The 27,579-nt window shown below is 46.6% G+C and overlaps 1 protein-coding gene across 1 annotated transcript; it reads right to left on the bottom strand.

Moving 5' to 3' along the window:
* Window positions 1-5,036: 5,036 nt before the first annotated feature.
* BRI3BP (BRI3 binding protein) lies at window positions 5,037-27,026 on the bottom strand. Its single transcript, XM_068562885.1, has 3 exons — window positions 26,681-27,026; window positions 14,875-14,977; window positions 5,037-9,978 (listed from the first exon to the last, which is right to left on the bottom strand). The coding sequence occupies exons 1-3, from the start codon at window positions 26,885-26,887 to the stop codon at window positions 9,557-9,559; spliced, it is 732 nt and encodes a 243-aa protein (XP_068418986.1). The 5' UTR covers window positions 26,888-27,026; the 3' UTR covers window positions 5,037-9,556.
* Between the last annotated feature and the right edge of the window lie 553 nt (window positions 27,027-27,579).

Here is a 27,579-nt window from a genome sequence, read left to right on the forward strand (position 1 = left end):
ATATATATGGAATCTAAAAAACAAACAAACAAAATGGTCATGAAGAACCTAGGGGCAAGACGGGAATAAAGACGCAGACCTACTAGAGAATGGCCTTGAGGACACGGGGAGGGGGAAGGGTAAGCTGGGACAAAGTGAGACAGTGGCATGGACATATATACACTACCAAATGTAAACTAGATAGCTAGTGGGAAGCAGCCGCATAGCACAGGGAGATTAGCTCGGTGCTTTGTGTCCACCTAAAGGGGTGGGATAGGGAGGGTGGGAGGGAGACGCAAGAGGGAGGGGATATGGGGATATGTGTATGTGTATAGCTGATTCACCTTGTTATACAGCAGAAACTAACACACCATTGTAAAGCAATTATACTCCAATAAAGATGTTAAAAAACAACAACAACAACTAAGCCAAGGCAACTCTGCAGTCTTTCGAAATCTAAGTTGATGAGAGTACACTTGGTACCCTGGTTTTGTCCGATTCATGAGGCAAGAACTATTTCACTCCACCGGACCAAGATCCTAAATCCTAGTAACGTAACCTCTTGGAATAGGATGACCCGAGACCCCTGAAATCCAAAAAGTGTCCAGAAAAAAATCAATCCGAACTGAGATTCTCCTGAATGTCTAAAAAGCTGTGAAGGTACATTAAGCTCCTACTTTCCCGGCATGGCTGCAGATTGGTTTAATGGAGGGAGAATGACCAGATGCGTGCATTTATACGTTCTCCAACTGTCAGGAGAAAAGCTTGTTATACGTAAACTTTGGTGATACAGAGGACACACTCTATGCCTCCGCACACTCCATCCAGTGGAAGACTGGATGTGGCGTCTGCAGTGCTGGGTTTCAGTCCTGGCTCCCCACACTTCTTTTTTTTTTTTTTTTTAATTTTATTGGAGCATAGTTGATTTACAATGTTGTGTTAATTTCAGGTGTACAGCAAAGTGAATCAGATATATGTATTTCTCCACTGTATTGTCAACATGAATCAGTTATACATATATCCACTCTTTTTTAGATTCTTTTTCCATATAGGTTATTACAGAATGTTGAGTAGAGTTCCCTGTGCTCTACAGTAGGTCCTTGTTGGTTATCTGTCTTATGTCTAGTAGTGTGTGTATGTTCATCCCAAGCTCCTAATTTATCTGACCTCCCCACCACGTTTCCCCTTTGGTAACCATAAGTTAGTTTTCGAAATCTGTGAGTCTGTTTCTGCTTTGTAAATAAGTTCATTTATATCATTTTTTAAAAAAAATTAGATTCCACGTGAGTGATATCATATGAGATTTGTCTTTCTTTGTCTGACTTAACTTCACTTAGTATGATAATCTCTAGGTCCATCCATGCTGCTGCAAATGGCATCATTTCGTTCTTTTTTTATGGCTGAGTAATATTCTCCCCACACTTCTTATTAGCTGTGCCATTTTGTCCAAGGAGCTTAACCTCTCTGAGTTACATACGAAACAAGAATTTGTTGTAAGTCTTAAATTTTCTCAAAAAATGGTAAACTGTAAAACAACAAAAACTATCTATCATTACTCCCAGCTGCCACTCTTCAGCATAGAGAAGATGGTAGTTATTTGAGCTTTCTGATTGTCATCTTTTATAGTCATTGTTTTGGTGACTAATGAATATCTTTACTGATACAAGTTTGGAAAAAACCCTCGAAAGCCACAACTTCACCAGGAGAGAGACCATAAGGGGTATAATGATTTCTGCCATTTGATGTGGGGCAGTATTCCTCACCGTCTCTGAGCGCGGGTTTTCTCGTTTGTATTACAGAGATAATCCCTTCCTGGCAAAGAGAGTGGGTAGCTTCAACAAGCCAGGGCAGGTAGAGCAGAGCTGACACACAGAAGGCTCTGTTTATGAGAATTACTGCTGTCACTTACAGGGGCCATGTAACCACCATCCCTCTCCTCCTGTTACCTTTCTTTTTTTGTCTTTTTCTTTATTTGTTTGGCCGCGTGTGAGGCTGTGAGGCTTGCAGAATCTTAGTTCCCTGACCAGGGATGGAACCCACGCCCTCGGCAGTGAGAGTGTGGAGTCCTAAGCACTGGACCGCCGGGGCAGTCCCTCCTGTTACCTTTCATGTCAACCTGTGGGACCCTTGGTCTTAAAACTCATCTAAGGGAAAACTGTTGAACACTCTGACCACCAAATGCGTGGAGTTTTCCCTCACATTAAGTATTCCTGACACCAACTACCAGAAGTTAGTGCAGACCCCAGTGGTTAAAGGGTCAGTCCCACAAGACTGCCCCCCCCCAACTTCAGATGCGGATCAAAAGTAGGTGGGTCCCCAGGTTGCCCACACTTCTGTCCAACCTGGCTACGAATCAGAGTTTCCATGACACCCTCCTCAGGTTCAATAATTCGCTAGAAGGGCTCAGAGTACTCGGGGAAACAGCTTTATTTACTATTACTAGTTTATTACGGAGGATGTGACAAAGGATAAAGATGAACAGCCAGCGGTAGATAGGGCGAGATCTGGAAGGCTCCCAAGTATAGGAGCTCTTGTCCAAGTGGAGATGGGGGTGCGCCATCCTCCTGGTACAAGGATGCCTTCCCCAACCTGGAAGCTAGGGGCTGGGGAGCTGAAAATTCCAATCCCCTAATTGCACTGTTGGTTCTTCTGGCAGCCAGCCCCCATCCTGGGGCCCACCGAGAGCCACCTCATTAGCATAAACTCCAGTAAGGTTGAAGGGGCGTGTTACGAATAGCAAAAGACGCTCCTTTCGCCCCCATCACTCAGGAAATTCCAAGGATTTTAGGAGCTCTGTGTCAGGAACCAGGAATGAAGACCAAATATATATTTCTTATTATATCATAAAATCACATCATCGCTCCCTAGGACCCCCCCCCCCCACCAGCATTTCTCTAATTTCAGCTCGATAATCGGAAATCCTCCAGCCTCATGTTTATCTGATGCTCTGGCCTTTCCGCAATGGTGTGCAGGACAGAGGACCACTGTCAAGCTGGAACTGATTTACCTGAGGGTTATCAGGGTAGATTATCCTAGGATGAGACAATTTCTGGCCCAGACTCCAGTATACTTTGTATTGTGCAGATGAATTACTGTCCTGAGTTACAAGATTCATTTGTTTCCCAACAAATATGCATTGAGCCCCTGCTGGGCATAAAGATCCCTAAAGTCACACTTGTTCCCTCCCCAGGGGCCACATAAGCCCGCAGAGCCAGCCATTACCACCACTATGCTTCAATGTAATAAGCACCTGAGTGATTGAAGTTGGCCCTGTTCCAGTGCTGTTTATATTATTCAATGAGGTCTGGTAAAAATATAATGAAAGCCACAAATGCAAACCACATGTGTAATTTAAAATTTCCTAGTAGGGACTTCCTTGGCAGTCCAGTGGCTAAGACTCCACACTTCCACTGCAGGGGGTGCCGGTTCTATCCCTGGTCTGGGAACTAAGATCCCACATGCTGTGCGGCAGGGACAAAAAAAAATAAGTAAATAAAATAAAATTTCCTAGTAGCCACATTTTATTATTTTTATTTTATTATTATTTAAAAAAAATTTTTATTGGAGTAGAGTTGATGCACAATGCCGTGTTTCAGGTGCACAGCAAAGTGAATCAGCCATACACATACTCATATCCATCGTTTTTCAGATTCTTTTCCCATATAGGTTATTACAGAATATTGAGTAGAGTTCCCTGTGCTATACGGTAGGTCCTTATTAGTTATCTCTTTTATTTTTTGGCCACCACCGCAAGGCATGTGGGATCTCAGTTCCCCAACCAGGGACTGAACCCTGGCCACAGCAGTGAAAGCACCAAATCCTAACCACTCCCTATCTATTTTATATATAGTAATGTGTATACATTAATCCCAATCTACTAATTTATCACTTCCCACCCCCGTTTCCCCTTTGGTAACCATAAGTTTGATTTCGAGATCTGTGAGTCTGTTTCTGCTTTGTAAATAAGTTCATCTGTATAATTTTTTATTAGATTCCACATATAAGTGATATGAATCATATATTTGTCTCTGACTTACTTCACTTAGTATGATAATCTCTAGGTCCATCCATGTAGCTGCAAATGGCATTATTTCATTCTTTTTTATGGCTGAGCAATATTCCATGGTATATATGTACCACATCTTCTTTATCCATTCATCTGTCGATGGACATTTAGGTTGTTTCCATGTCTCGGCTATTGCAAGTAGTGCTGCTAAGAACATTGGAGTGCATGAATATTTCTTTTTTTTTAATGTACTCTTGCAAAATGATTAACCAGATGTATTTAACTCACTCAAATGGGCAATGCTGTCATTTCTCCTTCCCGTCCCCACTTTCTCACCCAGCACTGATGCTGTGTCTCACTGCTGCATTGTCCTCCATGGTGTGAGGTCCCTGCTTTTGACCTGTTCGCTCTCCCAGTGCTGGGCCAGCCAGGGGGCCTCCAGATAACGTCACCATGACTGGCCTCAAACTGTCCCCTGGAGACCCCTGTGAGATTTTCTTTGCAATATAAATATTCCCAGGAGCAATACTCTCAGGTCATAAGTGTATTTAACGTCTCCGTTCTCCTTTTACATTTGTTCCTGAATGTTTGCTAAGGCTAGGAAACAATTTTTAGTACCCACAAAAGCATTCCAGTTCAGGGTGGGGTGGAGGGGTGTACATCAGTTGTTATACCCTGCTAGGATTGCCTGAATTAGCAAATAAAAATATACAATGCCCAGTTGAATTTCAGATAAGCAACAACTCTTTTTTGTTTTCCTTTGGTGTGTGTCCCAAATATTGCATGGGACATATTTACACTAAACAAGCATTTGTTGTTTATCTGAAACTCAGATTTAACTGGGTGTCCTGTATTTTATGTGGCAACACTACCTCCAATCAAACAATTAAATTCAAGATTGTATGACTCTCCTTGGACAGGGGAACAGAATCATGGAATCAGCATTACAGGTCAAGATTGGGAAAACTCCACAAATGCTTGGTTGGAAGTAATGAAATATATTTAGGAAGTCTGTACAACAAAATTACCATAAACATTTATTAAGCTGTAATTTTCACAATATTTTTATTCTGTTCTGAAATCGGTCTACAAATATCTCTACATAACACCAAAGCCAGTGATTTAATAAATAAGAGGGATGTACGGATCGCTCTGCCAAAAAAATAAGCCTTATACATTTATGTCTATTTATGATATTTGTAGAATCAGTTTCCCAAGGCTCATGAAACTAAAGTGTGCACACACCACATACGCACACACACACACCACTATATTAAAATCAAGTGGATTTATAGTATCAAATTAAATGCTACGTAAAATTTATAACCAGATACACAAAATACAAATTTGACTCATGAATACACTGTGGATGATGGGTACCATACCTCACAAATATGATTTCCAGTTAAGAGGGAAATAATTGCTTCGCTGGATTTTAAGTGAGAGCTAATCACCACCACAAGAAATCAATTTAATTACAGTATTCAAAGATTTAACACACATGCGGATATTAAAACTGACACTACAATAAAACCTTTAAATATGCAAAAAGACATTAGAACATATGGTTCATAACAACATTAGCTGCCGCAGATCTTCAGTAGACGGTGCAAAGGACAATCAGCTTTTTATGCCACCACCAGGGAAAAACTGGTCCTGGGGTATCTCCTACATATCAAGGAATCAATAAGAGCAGAGTACAGAATTGACGACAAGGTTTGTTTATCCCAGATACTATACATCATATTGATGGTTATCCAATACTAATTTTAAGGGTACTGTGTTAGACCCTGCAAAAATATATACTTCTATTATTCACAAGTGAGGAGGAAAGGTTCAACTACTCAAATGGCCATAAACAAAAATGATGATGTATTATTTTAAAAAGTTGGGGGAGCAGGTTGACACCTTTAGGGCCTTAAAGAATTCCTTTTATTTTTTTTGGCCCCGCCGAGCAGCTTGCAGGATCTTAGTTCCCCAACCAGGGATTGAACCCGGGCCACGGCAGTGAAAGCACCGAGTCCTAACCACTGGACCACCAGAGAACTCCCAGGAATTCCTTTTAAAGTGAGCTAGCTGGATGGGAGAGCTGGTTTTTTGATTAAATCAGCCAATTCAAAACCCATCAGGGAGAAGTGCTCAGGTGTCACATTGTAAGGCAGGTATCATTCCTCAAAAGCATCTTAAGAAGCAGCCAGAAGCATGGAGATGAAGCAAAGCAGGATACCCACTAGTGAGAAGGTGTCTTTGCCATGTTTTAGATTCTGCACTGGACATCTGACATGTTATTCCTAACCAGAAGGCTGCTGAATCACAGGGCCAGACTAACGACCAAAGTGATTTTCATCTTCCCTGCAAGCCAGCCCTCGTGGGTGTGCAGAAGTCCTATTATAACCCTCCCAAGCACTGACCCCATCCTGCATGTTCACCCTTAGTTCCAACAGGTGATATCCCCAACTAGCTACTTCCCACCACAGTCAGAAGAGCATAGATCCAGTTCCCCTCCGTCTGCTTCCTGACCCTGCGTGTTATCAGGCTTCCTGTGGTCCCACGTGGCATGGTATGCTTGTCGTCTCCAGGAAACTGTGGGTATTAAAAACCTTCTTTCAACAGCACTAACCTCTCTCCGTGTTGTCACTCAGTCACCTTCATAAGTTAAGACCCCTGGCATAATTCACAAGGCTAGCTTTCAGGAAATTCTGTTGTTACACTTTGCTACCAGAAATGATACGGGGTACAAAAACAAAAACGAGCAAACCAAAAAACCCAGAAGGCAGGTAATGCTGATTGGTACTGGAAAATATATTTACAGAAGGCTGATGTGCCACTCAAGCATCTTTGCTAGGATGTCATGGAAGAGGTTGCTCCAAACATCCACAGAAATCCAGCGATCTGGAGATAGCTGGTCCTTTTTCTTTTCTGGACTATTTTCTGTTCTTGGTATTTACTGTGATACTGAAGCACTGGGAAATTAACATTGATGAACTTGAAGATATCTAAAAAACTGAGTCTTAACTAAAACAGAGATCCACAGTAGTTTTCGTCAGGATGTTTTCATATCACGTTGAATGATGTGTTACACTAATATATTCTACAGCCCTGAAGATATAAAAAAGGTTGCTCTTCAAGGTATGAGATATGGTACAAAAATACATTTCTCCATGTACAAAAGAGAGAGAAAAGGAAGAGATGAGGGGGCATGGGGGAGGCCAAATACCCTACAAGCTTCCATGGAATGGAGAAAGAAAAAAAAAAAAACCCTAACTATTTGGGGTTAAGAACACGCCCAAGCAAAAGTCAAATTTACGCATTAAAAAGCAGGCGTTATTCAGATCGAACATCCATGATTTCTACCAGAATTTCAAGGACTGTTCTACCCTGAAGTGATACTTCTAGTGAACTAATTAACTATTTAACTTTTGTTAAAAATAAAGACATCATTCCTTTGAGTATATTGAACTATAAAACTGGCTTCATAGCCTACACTTAGCCAATTTGGAAAACCAGGTGCATATTCTCGACAGCAACTTCCAGTTGATGCTGTGGCCTGAGTCCACCAGCACCTAGACACGTGAGCCTTCCTCGATCTACTACAAGTTAACATGGTTTTCCTGCCTGGATCTCAATACAGCACAGTGCCCGTCAGGTTTCCATGTGTGAGAGAACAGAGTGGATATTATACCCAGACCAGTGATTTAAGACTTCAAAGCTTTGTGCAGAGAATGTCAATTTCCCTCCTGGCTAACAGGAGCAAAGCAGATACCTAAACATGCCAAATACACAGAAGCCAAATGCACAAAAGGAAGGAAGGCAAAGATGACCTCCCTGGAGTTCTTCATACCCTGTGCTAAAACAGATTTGTCTGTAAATATCTAACTGACAAAACTGGAACGGTTTCAATGCAGAAAACACGGGGGTCAAATGCCCACGGGTAAAGATTTGCCCAAGCAAATCTTGTTTGTGTTTCAGGAAGCAAACTGAATGTGGGAGAGTTTGGGTCCCGTTATCGTGCACCTTAAAAACAGAAGTTTCATAAACGTCCTCAGAAAACGTTTGCTTCCGTTTTCCAGGTACTTGTAACCCCAAGTAAAACGTCACAGAAAAGCGGCACACGAGGAGTTGGCAGGCAGCTGAGTTTTCCCCAAAATGATACCTGGACCAAAAGGTCTTGGTTCTACCTGATCTGACAGGGGTCTCTGCAAACCTGCATAGAGGGGCTCCTGTGAGGGGGCTCTAGGGCATGACGCAGGTGGGCAAGGAAAGACAGTCATGACCCCTGGCAGCAAAACCTGGGGAATTCTTTCCTTGCTCTCCTGTGCTTGTTGGTACCCAGAAAGGGGCATCTCCACTCGTCCCTGATTCAAGCCTTGCAAAGCCCCCTTTGTCCAGGACCCCACAGCTGTCTGCCCTGCACATACCTCTCTCTGCCCCTAGGGACCACCTAAAAATGAGGTCACCCCAGACTCCAGGCAAAAAGCACCTAACACATGCACTGTAAAAATTTCAGGAAAAATAATTCAGATCTTCTCCAAGTCTGGCTTATTCCTGCTTATTGTTCCTGAGAATGCTTTATAAGCAGCAACAGACTTGAAAATGTTATTAGCTGCTATGGTTGGTTTTCCTTCTAAGGTCCTGAGTCACCCAAAACCAAGATGAAACAAATAAACAAAAAACCCTAGAGAGTGTATCTTTCCTGTATCAACCTAGCTGGCAAATGGCGAAATTAGGACATCAAATAGATTCCTAAATGAGCTTACCCAGGCAGCTCCCGGCATCGAACCCCAAAGACATTTCTTTGCCTGGTCCTTGAATTTCCCTTTACAAAATGTTGAGGTTAAAATACATTGAAGTACAGAAGGGGGAAAAAAATCTTAGGTTTTCTACAAATAATGATTTCTTCATTTAGAAATAGGGTTGAAGGGGGCTTGGCTAGGGTCACTAGGATCCAAAAGATGTTTAGTTTCATCCTTGAAACCCAATAATAGCCCACATTCAGAAGCAACAACATTCATCGAATTGACATCAACGAAAAACAACATGAAATGAAGGTCACAGCTTTGGAACCTGAAAAGAATGCACACAGACCTCACCCACCAGTCCCTACGCTGCAAAAACAAATGCTTGCCTTGAAACTCTTCCAAAAGGTCGAATTAGCAATTTCTTCCCCTCCATGTAAAGTTTTAAGTCTATTAAAACTTAACTCGATCTGCCTGTTTTAAAAAACCTTACAAAAGGTGTATTTAAATGCTTGAAAAAATTAACTTTATGCTCTATGCACAGATAAACTTCTCTTCCTGTACAGCTAATATGGTTATATCCTTTGTTTAAAAAAGATTTTTTTCCACTAATGACACTTGGTGGGTAGTTCTACATCAACGATCTTGTCCCATTCTTCCCGGAAGATGTCCTAAGAGTTGACACGTGGCCGGAAACACCCTCGCAAAGCGCCACTCTCTTGCTCAGACATGTTTATTAAGATTGTTTGGGGTTTGGCGTTCTTTTTTTTCTTCTTCTCTTTTGTTTCCGGAGAGAGGGCGCTGGGAGGAGGGGACCCGGCCGGCTGGCTGGTTGTCACTTGCCGTTGGAGCGGTCAAGACTCTCCAGCACTCGGTTGAGACGGATGTTGAGCAGCCGGACCTGGCTCTCCAGCTGTTCCAGCTTCTCCTCCACGCTGGGGCCGCCGGGGCTGCTGCGCCAGTAGAAGCCCATGGGCCCGGCCATGAAGTAGACGGCCACCACGAAGCACAGGGGCAGCACGGCGTTCTCGGGCTCGCCCTCGTACTTGTGCAAGATGTACACGCACGACATGGAGAACAGGATGACCCGCACCACCCAGAAGAAGCGGCCGAACACCACGTGCAGGACGCTGAAGGTGAAGCCCAGGGTCAGAGACAAGAACCAGTAGGCCAGGAGGACGACGCCCACCAGCAGGAGGGCACGTGTGGGGCTGTTGGCCACCGAGCTCGGATTGAAGTACTGGGACAGGTTCGAGACTGCAGGACAGAACAGAGGGACAGCGGCCGGTTACACGGGGTCAGGGGGTTCTCTGCAAGCTGGGGGTGGGCAGCTCAGCTCACTGGCTGCGCCTCTGCTACATCCCAAGGAACTAAAGTCGGCTGCCTCGTTAGCCTTTATACTAAGTCCTGGGAAAAGACAGGGCAACCCATATCGTGGGTTTGAAACACCTTTCAGGTGGGGCAGAGCCTGAAAACTGGCCTTCAATTTCCTTCCTTCCTGTCTTCCATAGTAACAAATGCCCAGTGTTAGGCTGGGCACACGGCTGTCTAGGATAAGGGCGTTTCCCAGCCTCCCTTGCAGCTACATAACTAAGCTTTGGTCAAGGAGAGGTAAGCAGAAATGTTTTGGGGTGGCTTCCTAGAAATAGTGGGAATATGCCCTTTACCTCTTCTTCTTCTGCCTGCTGGAATGTGGATGTGATGGCTGGAATAGGAGCAGCTGTCTTGTGTCATGAGGGAAGGGAGGTCAACTATTGGGGAGCAATAATATGGAAGGGGCCTCGGACCCGAGGAGAATGTGCTACAAAGCCACCTACCTGCCTAACCACCTACCTGTGAACTTTCACATAAGAGAAATAAGCTTCCATCTTGTTTAAGCTGCTGTTATTTGGGGTCTCTGTTACTCACAGTCAAACCTAATTGTAACTGGTACCCACACATGAAGTTCCATCTATCTATCCTATAACTGCAAATCTGTACCTTTTGACCATCTTCCTCCAATTCCCCTGCCTCCCACTTGCTGTCTCTGGCAACCACAAATCTGATCTCTCATTTTATGAGTTGTTTTTTTTTAAATTCCACATATAAGTGAGATCCTACAGTATTTGCCTTTCTCTGACTTATTTCACTTAGCTTAATGCCCTCCAGGTCCATCCACGTTGTTTCAAACGGCAGGATTTCCTTCGTTTTATGGTTGAATAATACTCCATTGTATATATACACACACCAAAATTTCTTTTTTTTTTTTTAATTTTATTTATTTTTGGCTGCATTGGGTCTTCACTGCTGCACACGGGCTTTCTCTCGTTGCGGTTCCTCACACAGGAGCGAGCGGGGACTCCTCTTTGTTGTGGTGTACGGGCTTCTCATTGCGGTGGTTTCTCTTGTTGTGGAGCACGGGCTCCAGGTGCGTGGGCTTCAGTAGTTGTGGCTCGCGGGTTCTAGAGTGCAGGCTCAGTAGTTGTGGTGCACAGGCTTAACTGCTCCGCGGCATGCGGGATCTTCCCGGACCAGGGATCGAACCCGTGTCCCCTCAACTGGCAGACAGATTCTTAACCACTGTGCCACCAGGGAAGCCCACACCAAAATTTCTTTATCCATTCATCTGTCAATGAACACTTAGGTTGTTCCCACATCTTGGCTATTGTAAATAGTGCTGCAATGAACATGGGGGTGTAGTTATCTCTGTGACAGGGTGTTTTTGTTTCCTTCAGATATATTCACAGAAGTGGAATTGCTGGATCATATGGTAGGTCTATTTTTATTTTTTATTTTTTTTTGGCCACGCTGCATGGCTTCTGGGATATTAGTTCCCAGACCAGGGACTGAACCCGTGCCCTCGGCAGTGAAAGCGTGAAGTCCTAACCACTGGACCACCACGGAATTCCCTATTTTTAGTTTTTTGAGGAATCTCCACACTGTTTTCCATAGTGGCTGCACCAATTTACATTCCCACCAACAGTGTACAAGGGTTCCAATTTCTCCACATCCTCACCAACATTTGTTATCTCTTATCTTTTTGATAATAGCCATGCTAATAGGCATGAGGTAATTAATATCTCATTGTGGTTTTGATTTGTATTTCCCTAATGACTAGCAATGTTGTACCACTAGTAATGTAGTATTGATACATTTTCTTGTACCTGTTGGCCATTCATATATCTTTTTTAAAAAATTAATTAATTAATTAATTAATTAATTTTTGGCTGCACTGGGTCTTTGTTGCTGCGCCCAGGCTTTCTCTAGTTGCGGCGAGCGGGGGCTACTCTTTGTTGCGGTGCGCGGGCTTCTCATTGCGGTGGCTTCTCTTGTTGCAGAGCATGGGCTCTAGGCGTGCGGGCTTCAGTAGTTGTGGCACTCAGGCTCAGTAGTTGTGGCTCACGGGCTCTAGAGCGCAGGCTCAGTAGTTGTGGTGCACGGGCTTAGTTGCTCCGCGGCATGTGGGATCCTCCCGGACCAGGGCTCGAACCTGTGTCCCCTGCATTGGCAGGCAGATTCTTTTTTTTTTTTTTAATTTTATTTTTATTTATTTATTTTTGGTTGCATTAAGTCTTCGTTGCTGCGCACAGGCTCTCTCTAGTTGTGGTGAGCAGGGGCTACTCTCTGTCGTGGTGTGCGGGTTTCTCATTGCGGTGGCTTCTCTTGTTGTGGAGCATGGGCTCCAGGTGTGTGGGCTTCAGTAGTTGTGGCACGTGGGCTCAGTAGTTGTGGCTCACGGGCTCTAGAGCGCAGGCTCAGCAGTTGTGGCGCACGGGCTTAGCTGCTCCGCAGCATGTGGGACCTTCCCGGACCAGGGCTCGAACCCGTGTCCCCTGCATTGGCAGGCAGATTCTTAACCACTGCGCCACCAGGGAAGTCCCGGCAGGCAGATTCTTAACCACGGCACTACCAGGGAAGCCCAGGCCCCCAATTCATATTAACGATGGGCTCCTTTGTGCCAGGGCAGAGCCAGGGCCGAGGCTGCAGCCTGGAGGAGGTGGGCAAGACCCCACTCACGGGATCTCAGAAGGGAGATGCGTAACACACACACACAGGAGGGAGATGTTACAGCTGAGGGTGAGAACTGCGGACAAGGTTCCTCCCACAGGGTAGTCAGGAGGGGCCTCTTGAAGGAGGTGTCACATACCAGAGACCCAAGCATGGGGAAGATGGGAGCAGGCATAGGGCCGGGAGGATCACCCCCAGCAGGGAACACCTGGAGGGAATGGAAAGTGTCAAAGACCCCAGCGTGTCCCAGAACGGGGGGGGGGGGGGGGGGGGAGGCTGGGCAGATCCCTGCTGCTCGCAGTGTCCTGGGTGGGAACCTGGTCGATTCCAAGTGCAGCAAGAAGTCACTGGGCAGCTTTAAGGAGAGTGACTTGACCTGACTTCTTTGTTTTGTTTTGTTTTCAAATCACTACTACAAAAGTAGTAATAAAAAAAATTGCTCTGGCTGATTTGTTGAGAAGGGACCCTAGTTAGGAGCTGTGCAGGGAAGAGTTCACCCAGCTGGCCTGAGGCCACTCTTTAGAAACACCTGCTGGCAAGGTGGGCCCTTGGCTGGCATCCGGGAACTTGGATTTCTGGAGTGTGAGGTTGTGATGCATAATAAGAAACATGTATTTGGTGTCCATCCCCATTTCTGGCATAGACTCCTAAGACCCTTGGAATTTCCTAAGTGACAAGTGCAATACAAGTGTCTTGATAATTCATAGCCCCTTTCACCCACACCTGCGCTTGTTAATCAGGTGATTCTGGAAAGCCTCTCAGGATGTAGGGTGGTTGCCAGGGGAACCAACCAGCTGATTAGAGGGTTGGGCCCTCTAACCTCCAGGAGGGGCTGAAGGTTGAATCCATCACCAATAGCCAATGAGACAATAGAACTCAGAACGTGGAAGCTCCCTGCCCACCAACCATGCATCTCCTTCACCTGGCTGTTCCTGAGTTATATCCTTTCATAATAAACCAGTAATCTAGTGAGTGAGTAAACAGGTTTCCTGAGTTCTGCAAGCAGCTCTAGCAAATTAATTGAACCCACAGCTGCGGAGGGGTCGTGGGAACCTCTGATCTATACTAGTCTGTCAGAAGCATGGGTGACAACCCGGATCTGTGACTGGTGTCTGAAGTGGGGCCGATTGTGGGACTGAGCCCTTGACCTGTGGGATCAGATGCGACCTCCAAGGAGATAGGGTTAGAATTGAGTTCAACTTGGGGGCACGTGGTCAGAGTCCTGGAGAGCTGAGTGAATTGCACATACATTGCAGTGAGGGCTCCCTCCTCTCCCCAAGAACAGGGGCTCCCTGGCTTGGAGGTTTTTACAGTCAGTGTGGTTCACGCTGACACCTGCTTTCCTTCGGGGAGTCTGGAATTTGGAAGGTGCAGGCAGAGGGCGCCTACATGAGCAGCCGCCAATAAACACCCTAGAGGCTGAGCCTCTATTGGGCGTCCCTGGTACAGGACACCTCACTCGGGGAATAAAGGGTGTCCTGAGTGACCCCCCTGGGAGAGGGCTCTGGGGGCCTGTGCCTGGTTCCCCCAGACTTCACCCCGTGAGCCTTTTCCCTTTGTTGACTGTGCTTTGTGTCCTTCACTGTAATACACCACAGCTGTGAGTATGACCACATGCTGGGTCCTGGGAGTCCTCCTGGAGATGCACGGAACCTGGGGATGGTCTAGGGGACCCCGACACAGACTGCTGCAGGCTTCCTGGAGACAGGCAGCAGCCTGGACCAGGGCTGTGAGCTTGAATACAAAGGGTTCCAGCAGCTGCCTTCCAATTCCTGGACCAGGGCAGCAACCCCCTGGGGGGTCACACATCGCTCCTTCAGCCCTTCTGATGATTGTGTGAGCGCCGCATTCCCTGTACTAAATCCCTTTCTGTCTAAGTAACTGGAGTAGTTGGTTACAGACCCCAACAACCTAGAGACTCCACCTCCAGTCCCCGAGGTTTGCCTGGGGGCAGACAAGTTGGCACTGCCCACCTGCACCTTGTCCTAAATAGCATCTGGGAATCTCAGCTATTTACACACGCAACAATGACAATAAAAAAGGTTCTCTCGCATCCTCACTGCCCCCCTCGTTTTCTCTTGTGCCACCCGCCCTGGGTACCACTCCCATAATTTGACAAGCACCAGAATGAAACAGTGCCTTCAGATGAATGCCCCCCACACCTACCGTCAAGTCCAAGGACGTCCAAGAGCTCCGCCCAGACTTTCCACAGGGTTTCCACAAACATGTCCACTCCCAACACGAACCTCTCGGTCAGCCTCGTCAGGAACTGCAGAAACGAGAGAGAGATCATTACCGACCAGGCCAAAGCTCCCTCTTTCCTAGTCCGGCCAAGCTTGCACTTGGACGAGAAAACACAGCCGGCCGATGACAAAGGCCGTCCCAGGACTGGCCGAGTAGCCCAGGGGACTGACGGAGCTCGGGACTAACTGTCCAGGTGCCAAGAACCAAGCGAATCCAGACAAATCTCCCTCCTACGGGGGGAGGAATGCATCGGGGGAGCCAGGAGCTCTCTGCAAAGCTGCTCACTCCACCTCCGATTCCTCCCGGAGCCCCTCTAGGCCGACTCTTTTGTCAAAGTCTCTGCCTGATTTCTCATTTTCAAACAGTGGGAGGTGCTGCAACCAACCCATTTCACCCAGAGGCCGGGACGCTGCTGCATGGGAGCAACTCTGAAGGGCGAGAACTTCCTGTGGTTCTCACACGCCGAGTCCCATTAGCATCTCCCTAGCGTGTGCAAACAGTAGAGACCCACGTCCATCCCAGCTTTAAGGACCCGGGGCTACTGAAGCTCTCCGAGGATGAATATGAGCTGCAGCTTCATTTCACTGTATTTAAAAAAAATATTTATCTTTTTGGCTCCGTTGGGTCTTAGTTGCGACACGTGGGATCTTTCGCTGTGATACCCGGACTTAGTGGCCCCCACGGCCTGTGGGATCGAACCGGAGTCCCCTGCATTGCAAGACGGATTCTTAACAACTGGACTACCAGGGAAGTCCCATTTTGCTCTATTTTTTTAAAAATAAGTGATATTCTCGGACTTCCCTGGCGGTCCAATGGTTAGGATTGCGCGCTTTCACTGCTGAGGGTCCGGGTTCAATCCCTGGTCAGTGGACTAACATCCCGCATGCCGTGCAGTGCGGCCAAATTAAAAAAAAAGTGATATTCTATCCACATGGTATAAAGTCTCACTCCCCGCAACCCAAATCCCCTTCCGGCGGCTCCGCTGTTACCACTCGCTTGCGGATACTCTCTTAGATGCACCGGGTGAAGAATGGCACAAATATTTCCCCCATAAACGGCAGCATATGTGTACAGTTCTGCCGTGTTTCTCATGGAACACTCTGCCTTGATTATTCAACTGCAGGCAGGACAGAGCGGCCTCATTCTTTGCAAAGACGGCACACCTGCAGCTGCTTACCCAATCCCCTATGGATGGGCACCTAGGTTATTCCCAGCTTCCCAGGGGGACCGGAGTGTTGCAAGGCTCACGTGTAGAGGTTAAATGCCTCGAAGTGAATTGGTTACAGCATTTAAAATTGGATACCCTGGTTGGAGCCATCCTCCAGGACAGGGGAAAGAGGAGTAGTGTTGAATCAGTGGCCAGGAGAGCAAAGGATACCAGTAACCTCCGCACTACTGCTGTCTGCTTGGCTGAGAGCATGCAGGGTTGGGAGCTTAACCGCCTGGGTTCAAGTCCCAGGTCTGCCCCTTATTTGCTGGGTGGCCATAGGTAGATTATATGTGTGCTATATACCAGGGCTCCAGCTGACAAGTGGAGTTATTAATAGTACCCATCTCAGCTGGTTGTTGTGAGCGTTAAATGAGATTTGTGTGAAATGCTTTGACGCACCCAACAGAGGTTCCAAATGTCTACTGACATCCGATTTTTTTAAAATTTTATTATTTATTTATTTATTTATTTAGGCTGCACTGGGTCTTAGTTGCGGCATGCGGACTCTTTAGTTGCAGCGTGCATGCGGGATCTAGCTCCCTGACCAGGGATTGAACCCAGGCCCCCTCCATTGGGAGCACGGAGTCTTACCCACTGGACCACCAGGGAAGTCCCCGATCTTCTAACAGGAAGCTCTGGCCCCAAGACCCTTCTGCGAGGACATCATCCTTTTAGCCTTAAATTTCCTAGCTGCAAGCACCAAAGGGATTTGTAGATTTAAAGACCACGTGGCCATCAGCTGATGAATGAATAAGCCTGGCATATCCACACAATGGGATATTATTTGGCCATAAAAACCAATGATGTACTGACACATGCTTCGACAAGGATGAAACTTGAAAACTTTACACTAAGGACAAGAAGCCAGACGCAAAAGACCCTAAATTGTGATTCCATGTATAGGAAATATCCAGAATAGGCAAATCCATAGAGACAGAAAGTAAATTAGCAGTTGCTAGGGGTTAGGGAGAGAGGTTGATAGCTAAAGGATTTCTCTTTGAGCAGATGAAAATGTTCCACTGTTGACTGTGGTGATGGTTACACAACCCTGTGAAGATACGAAAATTATATATGAAGGATATACTTTAAATGGATGAAATGTATGGTATGTGAATTATACCTCAATAAGTTGCTATTTAAAAACTGGAAGGGTACTAACATAACACTGTAAATCAGCTGTACTCCTATCTAAAAAAAGGTTTTTTTAAACTGGAAGAGTAAAAAAAAAAATAATGGAAGGGTTGACGTAAAAAAAAAAAAAAAGGAGGAAGTATGTGTGTCTGAGAGAAGAGAGGGTCACGTTCCCTCTCTTTGGTAGGCGTGGGTGGGTGAGGGGATTTCGGAGAGTGTATCATCACCTGGAGAGAAGGCACACTGGTGTTGCTTTAGTTATAATTCTTTTTTGGTTAGAGATTTACTGACATATCATTTACAAACATATCATAAAGTTCCCGTTTTTAAAAGGCACGATTCACAGCTTTTTTTTAGAAATTCCCCATAATCTGACGTTAGAACATTTTCATCACCCCAAAAGGAGTCTTGTCCCCAACAGCAGTCGTCACTCCCCATTGCCTCCCACCCCCCAACCTAGGCAACCACTAATCTCCTTTCCATCTCCATGGATTTGCCTTTCCTGGACTTTCCATACCAGTGGAATCAGGCAATCCGTGACCTTTTGTGCCTGGCTCCTTGCACTCAAAATAACATTGTCAAGGTTCACCCGCGTCGCAGCATGAATCGGTACTTAATTCCTCTTTCTTGCCAAAGAGCACTCCCTGTCAGGGATCTACTGCCTTTTTGTTTCTCCTGTCGTAATTCTTTAAAGTACGCGTGATTTGTACACGTTTGAAAATAGGTAGCAACTTGTACGTTTTGTTCAAGTGGAGGAAAGAGGAAAGAGCTCCACACCAAAAGCTACCGGGCTTTTCAAGGGCACCAGCTCTCCTAGAAAGGGTGTGAGGAAGTACTTATTTGGGGAGGAAGAGACAACAGCTGCTGCTGCTGTGACCCTCTCTGTGCCTCCACTTTCTCAGCTGTAAAATGGGACTAAGATGAGACAGCCATAAGAACCTGTAAAGGCCTCAGGACATGGGAGCTGCTTAGGTTGCTTGTGTCAGACCCAAGGATTTGCTGGGTGGCAACCCAGCGCTCCCAGCAAGGACGGAGGTCCAGCCCTCTCTCCAAACGGAGCCAACCCCTTCCCACCTAACAAACGTCTTCAAGCAGGTGCTCAGAAACCCACAGGCCCAACCAGGGTCTGGCCTTGCTCAGAGGAAAGTCAGGCCCACCCTGGGGACCGGCCGGGGCAGGAGAGGGTGTTGCAGGGACAGACCCATCGTGGGCCTTTTGGACTGAGAGGTGGGAACCACACTCGCCCTCTGCCCCGGGGGCCTGGCACCACTCACTGTGGTTTCCCCTTGGGCAATGTGACTCCTTGGCTCCCTTGTCTGTGGGAAGACACAGGAGCCCTCAGGGGGTGCTGCGGGCTACACTGTGTTCCTCCAAATCTCAGCGAGGGTGAAATGGGATCAATATGAGGGACCCTGATCCAACAGGACTGGTGGCCCTACAAGAAGAGATGGGGACATAGACACACACAGAGGAAAGACCACGTGAGGACCACAGGGAGAAGCCGGCCATCTGCCAGCCAAGGAGAGAGGCCTCAGGAGAAACCAACCCTGCCAGCACCTCAATCTCAGGTTTCCAGCCTCCAGAACTTCCAGACGATACATTTCTGTGTGAGCTGCCCAGGCTGTGGTCCTTCCTCATGGCAGCCCTGCAGACTAAGATGGGGGTTCAGCGGAGCCCAGAGCCTGAAGCAGTTCACAGAAATCAGGTGAAAAGCTAAACCTACGGCACAGGTTGTATGTTTTCTACAACCTACAAAATATGGCCAATATCTTATAATAACTATCAATGGAGTATAACCTGTAAGAATTGTGAATCACTATGTTGTACCCCTGAAATTTATATGATATTGTACAATTTGTATAATATTGTACATCAAGTATACCTCAATAAAAATTTTAATAATAAATAAAAAATTTAATAAAATTAAAACAAAACAAAACAAAACTTGGGAGTTCCGTGGTGGCCTAGTGGTTAGGATTCTGCGCTTTCACTGCAGAAGCCCAGGCTCAATCCCTGGTTGGGGAACTAGGGAACTAAGATCCCACATGTGCGCAGCAAGGTCAAAAAAATAAATAAATAAAAATGAAGAGAGAAAGAGAGAGAGACTTAAAAGACATATCAGTGAAATGCAAGTGTAGACTTTGTTTGGATCCCAATTCAAACAAAGCAGTTTTGCGTAGACGTTTTGTGTCGATCAGGGAAATTGGAAAATGGACTTGGGTTGGTTATTAAAGAATTGTCAGGGCTTCCCTGGTGGCGCAGTGGTTAAGAATCCGCCTGCCAAAGCAGGGAACACGGGTTTGAGCCCTGGTCCCGGAAGTTCCCACATGCCACGGAGCAACTAAGCCTGTGTGCCACAACTACTGAGTCTGCGCTCTAGACCTTGCGAGCCACAACTACTGAAGCCCGCAGGCCTAGAGCCCGTGCCCCGCAACAAGAGAAGCCACCGCAATGAGAAGCCCGCGCACCGCAACGAAGAGTAGCCCCCGCTCGCCGCAACTAGAGAAAAATCCGCACAGCAACGAAGACCCAATGCAGCCAATAAATAAATAAATAAATAATTTTAAAAAATAATTAAAAAAAAAAAAAGAATTGTCATGAGCTGTGACGATGGTACTATGGCTACGATCTTTGCAAAATGTTCACCTGTTAAAGACGCAGACCGAAGTATTCAAAAGTAAACCATTATGTCTTGGATTAGCTTTAAAATACTATGCCAGGCTTCAAAAACTTTGTCGATGGGGAGAGCAATGTAACAAAAATGGCAAAACTGAGTGATGGGTACAGGGGTTCATTATACATTTCTTTCCCCCTTTGTGTCTGTTGGACAATTTTCAGGATGAAAAGTTAAAACGAGGGAGATTCAGGTGAACCAACTCAGGAGGCCTGCGGCCGTGGCCGTGGCTATGGGAGAAAACACGATTACTCCAGCTCAGGCTTTCATCACCCTCCTCCTAAATCTGGAGGACGTCCCGCATCCTAAGCTCTCCTCAACCCTATCACCCCCAGGCACGTGCAAACTGGCTCCCAGGAAATCAGGCTGTAAGGGCACATGTGTCTTCATGAGCAAGGTAGAGAAGGGGCGAGTTTCTGCAGTTCAGAGGTTGCCCAAGCATCTGAGGAACACAATGAGAGACAAAGGTTACGTGAACTGAAGGTGCTGGAACACACGTGCAGACCACCTGCACGAATGAATTACAGAGGGGAAAAGGCACCTCCAGGATGGAAGGCCTCAACTGAAGATCAAAGTCATGGGACAAGGCGACACCCTGTGCCCTGATGTGCTGCCCCAGCAAGGACACAAGACCCTCACCTAGAATTCCTGCTGGAATTGTAATTCCTCAATCTAACCCTGAGGGTGCAATCAGGTAAGATGCATCAGGCGACAATTCAAAAGTCAACTGGCCTGTCCCAACCCCACCGAGATACCATGTCAGCCCCACTAAAGTGGCTACACTAAAAGAGACAACTATCAACAGATGAATGGAGAAAGATGTGGTTCACGGACACACACCACCCACACACACATACCCCGGAATACTACTCGGCCATAAAAAAGAATGAAATTTTGCCATTTGCAACAGCTTGGATGGACCTGGAGCGTACTACGCTTAGTGAAATAAGTCAGACAGAGAAAGACAAAAACTGGGGCTTCCCTGGAGGGCCAGTGGTTGAGACTCCGCGCTTCCTGCCAAGCAGAAATAGAGACGTAGATGTAGAGAACAAATGTATGGATACCAAGGGGGAAAGGGGTGGGGTGGGAGGAACTGGGATTGACACATATACACTACTGATACTATCTACCAAACAGACAACTGATGGGAACATACTGTATAGCACAGGGAACTCTACTTAATGCACTGTAGTGTCCTAAATGGAGGGGCTATGTGTATATGTATGGCTGATTCATTTTGCTGTGCAGTAGAAGCTAACACAACATTGTAAAGCAACTATACTCCAATCAAAATTAATTATAAAAAAAAAAAAAAGACTCCGTGCTTCCACTGCAGGGGGTGCAAGTTCGATCCCTGGTCCAGGAACTAAGATCCTGCACGCCGGGCGGCTAAAAAGTTAAAAAGAAAGAAAGAAGGAAAGACAAATACTGTGTGATAACTGTTATATGTGGAATCTAAAAAATACAACAGTGAATATAACAAAAAAGAAGCAGACTCACAGATACAGAGAACAAACTAGTGGTTACCAGTGGGGAGAGGGAAGGGCGGAGGGGCAAGATAGGGGTAGGGGTTTAAGAGGTACAAACTACTGTGTATAAAATACGTAAGTTACAAGGATATACTGTACAGCACAGGGAATACAGCCAGTATTCTAAAATAACTATAAATGAAGTATAGTCCAAAAACATATTGAATCACTATGTTGTACACCTGAAACTAATATAATATTGCAAATCAACTATATTTCAAGTAAAAAATAAATTAAATAAAATGTATCCAAGGGGTGGGGGGAAGACAAGAACATGTGTTGGCGAGGATGGGGAGAAAGGAATCCTCATACACTGCTAGTGGGAACGTAAAATGGTACAGCTGTACAGAGGTTCCTTGAAATGTGAGAGCTGCCATATGACCCAGCAATTCCACTCCTAGGTACATACTCCAAAATACAGAAGACATACACTCACATAAAAACTTGCACATGAATGTTCAGAGCAGCACTATTCATAGAAGCCAAAAAGTGGGAACAACCCAAATGACCATCAACTGATAAATGGATAAATAAAAAGCCATAAGAAGGTATGAAATACTGACACAGGCCAGAAAAGGGATGAACCTTAAAAACATGATGCTGAGTGAGAAAGAAGTTAGATGCAAAAGACCACACTGTATGATTCCATTTATAGGAAATGCGCAGAATAGGCAAATCCATAAAGACAAAGAAGATGATGGGTTGTCAGGGGCTGGGGGAGGTGGGGTGACTGCTAATGAATATAGGGTTTCTTTGGAGGGGGGATGAAAATGTTCTAGAATTGACTGTGGTGATGGTTGCACAACCCTGTGAATATAATAAAAATCACTGAACTTTCAATGAATGAATTGTATAGTATCTGAATTACAGCTCAGTAAAGCTATTAAAAAAAAAAAGACATAAATGTCAATGTCATAAAAGCCCCCCTTACCCCCAAATGGGTGAAGGGACTTTGACAGACTAAAGGGAACTAAAGAGACATGAAAACCAAATGCGATGAGCAATCGTTGATTGGGTGCTGGATTTTTTTTAAAAAGCTATAAAGGAAATGCAAATATGGGCTGTAATTACAAAATATTATTGTACTAAATTTAAGTTTTGGGGTGGAGGGGCCATGGTATTATGGTTTTGTAGGAGAAAGTGTCACGATGTCTGCAATTTACTTTCAAAAAAAGTGTGCGTATGTGTGTGCTTGTAGTGAAAAAGAAACAGTTTGCGGAGGGGGGAAATGGTGAACCCAGGTGGAGTTTCTAGTTGTCCCTTATTCAATTCTTCCAGCTTTTCAAAATAAAAAGGAAATATTATTTTGATTGTGGTGATGTTTTCAGGGGTATATCCATATGTCAAAATTTACCAACGTGTACGCTTTTGTCCCACTTTAAATATGTGCAGTCTATGTCGATTACACCTCAGTAAAGCTGTTAAAATGTTGGTGGGGAAAAAAAAAAGACTGGAAAGTGTCAAAGTTACTCTGCTCAAAATATCTTCTTACAAAGCAAAAGAATGTAAGCCTCGGGGCTTCCTTGGTGGTGCAGTGGTTGAGAATCCGCCTGCCAATGCAGGGGACACGGATTCAAGCCCTGGTCTGGGAAGATCCCACATGCCGCGGAGCAACTGGGCCCGTGAGCCACAACTACTGAGCCTGCGCGTCTGGAGCCTGTGCTCCGCAACAAGAGAGGCCAGGATAGTGAGAGGCCCGCGCACCGCGATGAAGAGTGGCCCCCACTTGCCGCAACTAGAGAAGCCCTCGCACAGAAATGAAGACCCAACACTGCCAAAAATAAATAAATAAATTAATAAATTAAAAAAAAAAAAAGAATGTAAGCCTCTTAAAAAAAAAAAAAAAGACCAACAGTTCAATAATGGCAAAGGAAAACAAAAAGCAGTTCCCAGAAAAGAAGACGCCAATGGATTCTGGAAAAGTGAAAAGACCACCTATCTCACAGTAAAATAATAAAACCAAAAAGTTTACTGACACTTCTTTGGAGAGGGTTTGGGAAGCAGCCCTCGCATGTATGATGGGAGTACAACTGGAAAACAGTAATTCAGTAATATCTCTCAGTACTAAAAAAGTATATGAACTGGAACTGTGGATAAAGGACACGGCAATCAAAACTAATTTATGCTGTCAGAGTCAGGAGAGGGGTTGTCTTGGGGCAGGGGGATTGCGACCATCCATTTCTAGAGCTACATGCTGGTCACATGGGCGTGTTTGGTGTGTGACAACTCATTATGCTGTATAACATACAGAAAAGTACACCAATTATAGTTCAATTAAAAATTTTAAAACGCACAGATCTTTTGGCTCAGCAATTACATTTCTAACAATTTATGGATGAACTTGTCTAAGTGCACTCCAAAAAATTTATATAGAAGGGCCTTGACTGCAGCCAGGATTCAAGTGGCAAAAGACAGGAAACTAACAAAACACTGACCACCAGGAGTAGGTTGAACGACGGTACTTCCTTACACTAAATTACACCAGGCGAATCCTTCTCATATAAATATCTTCTACCATTTACTAAATGCTTATTAAGTGCCTGGTATTGTACAACCTGACTAATCACCTTCAACCCTCCAATTTACCTCCTTTGCACAAATGAGACACACAGAGGTCAAGCAACCGGCCCAAGGTCACAGAGCTAGTGAGACGCAGAGCTGGGATTTGAACCCATGTCTGTTGGAGAGCAAGGCCCATGCTCCAAACCAGAAGAAGGTCAGGGGTTAATTTTAGACAAGTCCTAGATAGAACATGGAGTGTTTCATTAAATGCTCTCAAACTTCACAACCCACTAAGCAGGTCTGACTCGCTGAAAACTACGGTCGCTAGCAGATCCAGTTTTCTTTTAATTAAGATTAACAAAACAATCTCCCCCAGGCCTGGCCGGTCTAGGCTACACTTGGCAGGAAATATCAGGGCAGCCTCATTCTAGATGTCACAATGATTAGGGGAATCAGGAAGGGTCATGAGGCCGGAAGACCAGTGAGGGTACCAGTGTGGACCCCAGACCCACTGTGCCTGGGTTCAAATCCTGGCTCTTCACCACTCTGTGCCTCAGTTTCCCTATGTGTAAAATAGAAACATTAACAGTACCTACCTCATAGGCCTGTTCTAAGGATTAAGTGAGTTACTCTACCTGTAAAAGGACTTAGAACATGGACCACTTATTTGCTAGAAGGGATGCTGCCCAGTTCATGAATTGCTGAACTTTTTTAAAAAGGCGCATTTGGGGACTTCCCTGGCAGTCCAGTGGTTAAGACTCTGCGCTTCCACTGCAGGGGGCTCAGGTACAATCCCTGGTCGATCCCTGGTCGGGGAACTAAGATCCTGCATGCCGCTTGGCCAAAAAAAAAGGAAAAAAGGTGCATCCTAAACAAGTAACAAATTAGTATTATTGTCATCTCAACTGAAGGCACAAAACTTCATTTACCACAAAACTGCAGTTCTGACCTCGAGATTCTCGGATTCTTTGCCAGAATACAGCTGCCTTATTGGCACCAACCCATATTTAAACTCTTAAGTATCTATTTTGTATTTCACGTCCGTGGACCTTATATTCTCAGGTAGGACCGTCGGCCAAGACATGGGTTACGTGTGCTTATTCTCCTCAAAAAAAGTCAAGACTTCTTTTTGCTGTAAAAGAAATGATTTCTGCCTTCAAATGGCTCAGGCACATGGCAGGAGGGAGGTGCAGATTCACCCTTTACACTCAGGCAGACTGGATGGCCACCTTTCCGCACTCAGGTGTTTTTGTTTTCTCCCTCCGTGGCCACCTACAAAGAGATGCCGCCAGAACCCACACCCTCTACGGGGGCTCAGAACACCTATAGGAGATGGTGGTCAGAAGTTAGTTTTCCCAACAGATTAACTTGTATTTCATCTCATCCCATCAGAATATCCAGCCAATCTGATTTGGGCTTTAATGTTCTTTTCCTTCCCCTCCACCTCAAGCACCAGAAAACTTTTTTTAAACCCTGAAAGCCCTTTCAGCGGGGCTACGCAATGTTGATTTGCGCCTTGGCCACGATATAACTAACAACGGTAGCTCACACTGATTCCGCCATTACTCTGGGCCAAGAACGTACCAACGATTCATAATTACAAACTCATAACCAAGAGGATATTATCATTAGCCCCATTTAAGGAATAAAGAAACGGAGGCTCAAAAAAGGGAAGCCACTTGCCCAAAGCCATCCAGTAAGAGCTGGAACTTAAACCCCAACTTCCCTCCGCTCCAAAACCCCAGGACTGGCGCAGAGCAAAGGAATTAAGAGGACGAACAGTAAGGGCTGTACTCAAGGAACCGCCTGACCACAGGTAACTGTCCGCCTATTCACTTCCCCTTTCTCGGTGGACTTTTACCCCGAATGGGTCACCCGGCTACCGAGGGCAGAGCAGGGAGAAAGAACTCCCTGCGCTTCTCCGGGGCGCTCAACACCATCCCCAGGGGTCTGAGGCTTCTCAATAGGTCCAAAGTAAACAAAACGCTCCAAGCGAAAGGCCCAGCACACAGTAGGTGCTTAAAAGGGTTGTTACGGTGCCAGGTTGCCAAAGCAACAGAGCAGACTGCATTACTCCCATTCTTAAAAAATAATTAAAAAAATAAAAAGTAAAAAGCCGAAATATCTTCAAAGCAGAAGAAGGAGGGCCTCAGGTGCTCAGGGGAAGCGGGTCGGGTGCAAGGCTACAGGAAATTCGGGGTTGCTGGGGAGAGCGCAGCAGCGTGGGGAGAGGGCGCGGGCGCTGGCGGGCAGGGCGCCCCCCTGCCCCCCCCCCACCCCCGGGCAGCCGCCACGGTGCCTGGCTCACAGTAGGCGCTCATTCAAACGTGTTGAATGAATGAATGAGAGGCGCGGCCGGCGTCAGCGCCGCCCAGCGGAGGCCCGGGCCGCGCACCCCCGGGGGCAAGGTCCAAGGAGAAGTACCGCATGGCACAGAGGGCGCCCCGAGGCCCTGCGCCGGAACCGGCCCCCAGACCCGACGCTGGCCGGGCAGGGCCTGGGCCGCAGGCGGAAGGCCCCGGGGCTCAGGCCCGGCTCTCCCCGCCCCAGACCCGGGCCCCCCTCTTCCCGCGCCCCGGCCGGCCTGCAGCCCCGGAGGCCGCGCACGGCCCAGGCGGGCCCCGGGCGCCAGGTGCGCGGCGGCTGCGGCAAGGTGACCGCGGGCGCGGGCGCGGCGCCCACCTTCTGAGCGGCGCGCACGTTGTCCTCGCCGAACAGGCTGCTGACGCTCTGCGAGAAGGTGTTGACCGTGCGGCGGTAGCTGTTCTTCTCGGTGCCGCCGCGGCCCCGCGCCCCTTGCACGCCCGGGGCCAGCAGCCCGAGCAGCAGCAGCAGCAGCAGCAGGAACCCAGTCTGGGTCCGGGGTCCGCCCGAAGCGTGCGCGCCCATCCTGGGGCCGGTGGGATGCGGGGTCCGTGAGAAGGGTGAGAGCCGCACGGTGGGACGCCGCGGCTCCAGCGGAGACCCCGTTGGCGCGCTCGGTGGCCGAGCGCCGCACCTCTGACCGCGCCGCCGCCGCCGCCGCGCCACCTGCCCCGCCCCGCGCGCAAAGGCTCGAAGGCCCTGCCCACGCCGCGCCCGCCCCCGGACGCGGGACCCGCTGGCGACCTGGCGGGAGCGCGAGAGGCGGCTGTGAAGTTGATGATCTCCCCGCCCCCACCCCCCGGAAGTCTTCCCTGACCTGGTGGGGCTTTAACCTTTTCTTTTTTTAAAAATAATTTTTATTTTTAACTTTTCTATAAAAAGCAACCCAAGCTTGTAAAAGTGGAAACAGCCCCAACAAGGACATTGACTGCAATTGATTGGAAAATATTAACTGTATACATTTTATATGTCGCTGAATTTCTAATGACACCCCAAAATTGGCCACCGTTGCCGATGGCATGGGCACGAGCTTATTCATTCCTTCTGAAATGTTTAAAAGAAAAGCATTAAGCATCCCTCCTGCCCTTCTTCAGAGAACTCTATTTCAGAGTCACAAAATAGTCGAGGACCGAAAGTTCTTTTTAGGAAAGTCCCGCTAGTAAATGAGGAGGGAGTGAAAGAGATTAGAAAATTAGAAATTAGAAAATCCGTTTGCA

This window comes from Eschrichtius robustus, chromosome 14 (genome assembly GCF_028021215.1).
Source record: "Eschrichtius robustus isolate mEscRob2 chromosome 14, mEscRob2.pri, whole genome shotgun sequence".
NCBI lineage: Eukaryota > Metazoa > Chordata > Mammalia > Artiodactyla > Eschrichtiidae > Eschrichtius > Eschrichtius robustus.

Excerpts from the sequence above, each read along its gene's own strand:
- BRI3BP (XM_068562885.1), bottom strand. The coding sequence starts at position 26,887 with ATGGGCGCGCACGCTTCGGGCGGACCCCGGACCCAGACTGGGTTCCTG. Across the intron at positions 14,978-26,680 it reads ACGTGCGCGCCGCTCAGAAG|TTCCTGACGAGGCTGACCGA; the intron begins GTGGGCGCCGCG and ends TCGTTTCTGCAG. Across the intron at positions 9,979-14,874 it reads GGACGTCCTTGGACTTGACG|TCTCGAACCTGTCCCAGTAC; the intron begins GTAGGTGTGGGG and ends TCTGTCCTGCAG.